The sequence below is a fragment of the Carex rostrata genome, chromosome 3 (assembly GCF_964058835.1).
Source record: "Carex rostrata chromosome 3, lpCarRost1.2, whole genome shotgun sequence".
NCBI lineage: Eukaryota > Viridiplantae > Streptophyta > Magnoliopsida > Poales > Cyperaceae > Carex > Carex rostrata.
The window spans coordinates 13,922,586-13,927,474 of NC_135920.1; the positions used below are offsets into that span (position 1 = coordinate 13,922,586).

Here is a 4,889-nt window from a genome sequence, read left to right on the forward strand (position 1 = left end):
GCTTCCTTAGAACTCCTTAGTGCTCTAAGGAGTCTTAAGCTTGCCAAACATTTGTTGCTTTATAAAGTTTAAAACTACTTTCTTAAGCCTCCTTTTGCCCACATTTTTAAGCTTGCCCAAGTTTTTAAGGAGCCATTCTATATGGCTTAAGCACTTAAAGCTCCTTAAGAAAACTAAGCCTTCACTTTCTTAACTTTTTGTTGCCAAACACCTCTTCCTTGGCAAAGCTTAAAATTTAATCCTACTTAACTTGCCGAACACCCTCTTTCCAATTTATAATTTAATGTGGTAAATTTTATTTTAATTGTTGGAATGTATGACAATTAACAAAAGAAAGTTTTCTTTCATAGTGAACGTTTTCTAATTGAGACTTTAACGGAAAGGATCTTTTCTATCAAAATCTAACTGTCTTAATTACACGTAACTTGAATGATTATATACCGTGTCATGACTAGACCAGTTCATATCCTGTGTTGAAACATGTAATCTTTCACACAGGACAGGATAAGTAATGCCCTTTTGCAACTAGAACAAAGGTGATTCTTGTGTTACAAACTTGTAATCGTATATATATCCAATCTCTCGCTCTTGTCCATCCCTTTTTGGCCCCACCTAGGCCACTCTACCATGATCACACTTGGAGTTTGATCAATTGCGTGTTTAATTGTTTATAATTCACAAGTTCATGTGGCAGATTATATGATTGTTTATGCTTCAGAAATTCGTGTGGCAGATTATTTAGCGGTAAGATCTGTAACGATTTTTTTTTTTTTGTCTGTCGGGTTCGGGCGGAAGAGACGGGTTCAGCTTTTTTGAAAAGAAAAGGGGTAAATAACCGGATCGCCCGACTAGGGACGGTTTGGTATGGACACTTGACCGTCCAACTAGGGACGGTTTGGTGTTCAGAGTGGACCGCCTCTTATTTGAGCGGTTTGGATAATTTTAAAAATACTTCAAACTCGAGGGTAGATTTGATAATTTTTTTTTAGAGAATTAATAAAAATATTGGTGTAATATATCACTAATATTATCATAGATGGATAAAATGTCAGACATGAAATTTAAAGCAGTAACGCCCATGGAGCGGAAACAGTCCGATGGATATCATACCAAATTCAGTCTGATATTTAACAAGGAGGAGAGATCCAATTACATCATTTTATGGTGACACATCTTGACACCATATTTTTATAAGTCGTTTTTGCGATTTCAAAATTTAAATAGTCGATTCAAATCGTTCAACGTGATGTCCATATTAAAATGTGCTTGGAGACCAAATTTTACATTTTTGGAAATTTATTACTATTTATTAGAATTTTTTAAAATTGCTATTTTTCAATGGTTCAAAATTGTCTGAAAACAATAATTTTGTACACATCTTAATACATACTAAAAAATAAATTCAAAAAAAATATAAAATTTGGTCTCCAAGCACATTTTAATATGGAGATCATGTTGAACGGTTCGGATTATCTGTTTGAATTTTAAAATTGCGAAAATAACTTATAAAAATATGATATCAAGATGTGTCACCATAAAATGGTGTAATTGGATTCCTCCTCTTTAATAAGAGCTGTCCGATTTGCATTAAATTCGAGCATACTTGATCTGTGCGAATCTTATAGTTATCAATGCGGATCGTAACATGGGTTGGACGATTCTAACCATGCATTGTACCGAACTTGGTCCGATGCACATCTTTAAATTGTTTAATGGATAACCAAAAATTGTAAAATTACTTAAAATTAATAAATGAGGATAAAAAAAAAAATTAGATCATGTATGGTCAAGTAATGCTAAAAATGATGGATAAAATAAAATTAAAAATCCAAATTAATAGCATGTGAAGGTGGCCCAACCCTAACAAATCGGTTTCCATCAAGCACGAAGCATGTCATGTGGGACAACTTAAAATTGAAGGCAAGTAAATTAAATACCTCACATGCCTAGCTTGACATTTGAGGGGAGCCGCTTAACAAACAAACAAACAAACAAACCCATGTACAAATCATTCAATTTAAGCCTTTAAACCACGGTTGATCGATGACTCATACCAACAAAAAGGAGGTTGGTTGGTACGCCACGATTTTGGTAATTGGTCTCCCCCCTGACACAGGTCATGATTGACAAACGTGCTGAGATGCGCATAGTATTCCTCCATCAACCCTCTCTCTCTTGTGCCTCTTAAAAGCTCATAAATCCTTCTTTCTATCCTACTACTACAACTTGTGCAGAGAAGAAGAAAAGCTCCAAAAGCTTGTATAAGAAAAGAAACACAGAACAACAACAACAACAAAAGAAATGGTGGAAAAAGAGGATTTGGGTCTTAGCTTAAGCTTAAACTCTTCAACAAACAATTGGCAAAATCTCACTTCTTCAAAACAATCACAGTCCATCTGGAATTCTCTCTTCTCTGTTCCTGTTCCAGGTATGTATTTATGTTTAATTAAAAAAAAAAAAAAAAAACCTTTAAACCTTAAGTTTTCCAAAGATATATATAGGTATAACACCAAAACATCTTTTTTGATATCTTTTTTCAGAGAACAGATTGCCAGAGCTGAGAGGCATAGATGTCAACCGCACACCGACGGCTACAGCACAGGCTGCCACAGAGAGTTGCGAAAGCGACGAGGAGGCAGGAGCATCATGCTCGCCGAACTGCACACTATCAAAGGATGGCGGGTCCCGTAAAACAGAGAGAGGTATCAGCGATGAGGAGGATGGTGGGTCCCGCAAGAAGCTTCGGTTGTCGAAGGATCAGGCAGTTGTGCTTGAAGAGAGCTTCAAGGAGCACAGCACACTTAATCCTGTAAATGCTTCTTTTGTAATTTAATTATTTTTTAATTCTAAATTCTTTGGTTTTAAGTTTCTGAAAAAGGAAATAATCAATGGAATCAACTTCCTTTTTATTCTTTACTTCTTTTTGTTGATTGTTGCCTTGTTAAGCTCCAATCTGATATAAAAGGTAGCACCTTTAGTTGTGCCAAATTTAAAGCTGCCCCTTTCAAAAACTTATAAAACTGATAAACAAAAAGTGTCTTAAGAGCAATTCTGATATTATTAGCCCAGCTTTATTTTGGGTGGATATGCATAAATTTTTCCATCTATTAGTTAATGCTAATAATTCCTAAATCAGCACATAGTTTCATCCTGATCCTGAAAAATAATATTAAAAAGTTTTAAATTGACCCCTGTTTATTTAATTAATGTTGTGTACAGAAACAAAAGGCAGGATTGGCAAAGCAGCTAAATCTTAAGCCTAGGCAAGTGGAGGTGTGGTTTCAGAACAGAAGAGCTAGGTAAGAATAAAATACCTAATTATACAACAAAAAATTTGAAGTTTAATTTAGATGTTACACATGATCACTTAATCATGAGTTGATGTGATGCAGAACAAAATTGAAGCAAACCGAAGTCGATTGCGATTTCCTAAAGCGATGTTGCGAGAACTTGACTGAAGAGAACAGGCGATTGCAGAAAGAGGTGCAGGAACTCAGAGCCCTGAAACTGCTTTCGCCGCAAGTCTACATGCAAATTGCTCCTCCTACAACTCTCATCTTGTGCCCGTCTTGCGAGCGCGTTTCCAATAACTCTGCCACATCGACATGTGGTACAGCTCCTCCGGCATCTGACCGACCATCCAACATGCCGTGGATGCCGATCCCAATCCGACCGACCATCCAACGGTCATGATTGATTTATTAAATTTTTAATTTCATTTGTTGAGGGTTCATTTGGATATGATCATGTTATGATAATGCCTTATGTCATTATTTGCTGGTACTCTGACACGGTGTGTATGCTAATTTATGTTAATTGGATAATTAGTTGCATGATTTTAAAGATATAGTACAAGTGTGTTCACATAGGGGTTGTTGTCTGAAGCAACTTATTACATGCTTTAGATAAATATAATTGTACCATTTATGCATCTTATTATGTGTAATTTGACTTTTTGCTTTAATATATGTTTGCTGACGACATTCTCTTTTGAATAATACAATATTACAATGGCATCATTCCTAGTAAATTTAAAGAGAGAACTAAGGCTAAACGGTCTACTTGCTTATAGAAGGAAAGGGTAAAACAATATATAAATGAAATCATCTAATTTTAAGATAATAAATTTTGTAGAATAAATAACATGGTGTTGAGAGATGCACACTTAAGTCATGTTTAACTATAAAGTTAATGAGAATTAAATTATTTACTACTTCTCATATTTTACACTTTATTTGATAGTTTAAGTCAATGAATAAATTAAGTTAATACGTCTGAAGAAATAAGATATTGGAAAATGAACCTCTTTCTATGATAATGGGACTTACAAGTGGAGTACGTACGTGTGGAGTAAGTTAATCTGGATAGAGCATGGAGATATGGAATAACTTACTACGAATTAACTCATATCTTTTTTTTAAAATGAAAGGTGGAGATCTAGCCTACTAGCTTTCTTCAAACTCATGTTTATATTACCGATGATTTTCTCACTTTGTAGGTTTTAAATCCATGACCTTTCACATGAGTCTTTTGTCTTTGCCACTAGATCAAAGACTGATTCTCGATTAACTCACATCTTACTCTTATTTTATTCCTCATTTAACTATTTAATTATTAAGTACGGAGTTTACTCCACAACTACACATGGAATATGCAATACCTAGGTCTGAGAATCGAGAGCAGCCTGATGGACATTGCATCAAATTCGGTCCAATGTTCACTCAGAAACATGTGATCAACATTAAAATTCACACAAAAAGGTTTTAATATCAGTGCATATATATATCAAGTTATACAAATCTTAATACAGATCGAAAGATTCCAACCTAGCTAACATCTGATCTGTTGTTCATCGGACTGTCATTTCATTCGTCTGACACTCTGACCTA

At 34.8% G+C, this 4,889-nt stretch overlaps 1 protein-coding gene across 2 annotated transcripts; it reads left to right on the forward strand.

The window, feature by feature from the left end:
• The first annotated feature begins 2,182 nt into the window (after positions 1 to 2,182).
• Positions 2,183 to 3,929, forward strand: LOC144551643 (homeobox-leucine zipper protein HAT4-like). 2 transcript variants are annotated; one of them, XM_078299706.1, is made up of 4 exons: positions 2,183 to 2,428; positions 2,541 to 2,809; positions 3,220 to 3,299; positions 3,393 to 3,929. In XM_078299706.1, the coding sequence occupies exons 1-4, from the start codon at positions 2,302 to 2,304 to the stop codon at positions 3,691 to 3,693; spliced, it is 777 nt and encodes a 258-aa protein (XP_078155832.1). In that variant the 5' UTR covers positions 2,183 to 2,301; the 3' UTR covers positions 3,694 to 3,929. The 2 variants fall into 2 exon arrangements, with proteins under 2 accessions (XP_078155832.1, XP_078155833.1); XM_078299707.1 differs by having other exon boundaries at positions 2,212 to 2,419; positions 2,538 to 2,809.
• The last annotated feature ends 960 nt before the right edge of the window (positions 3,930 to 4,889 follow it).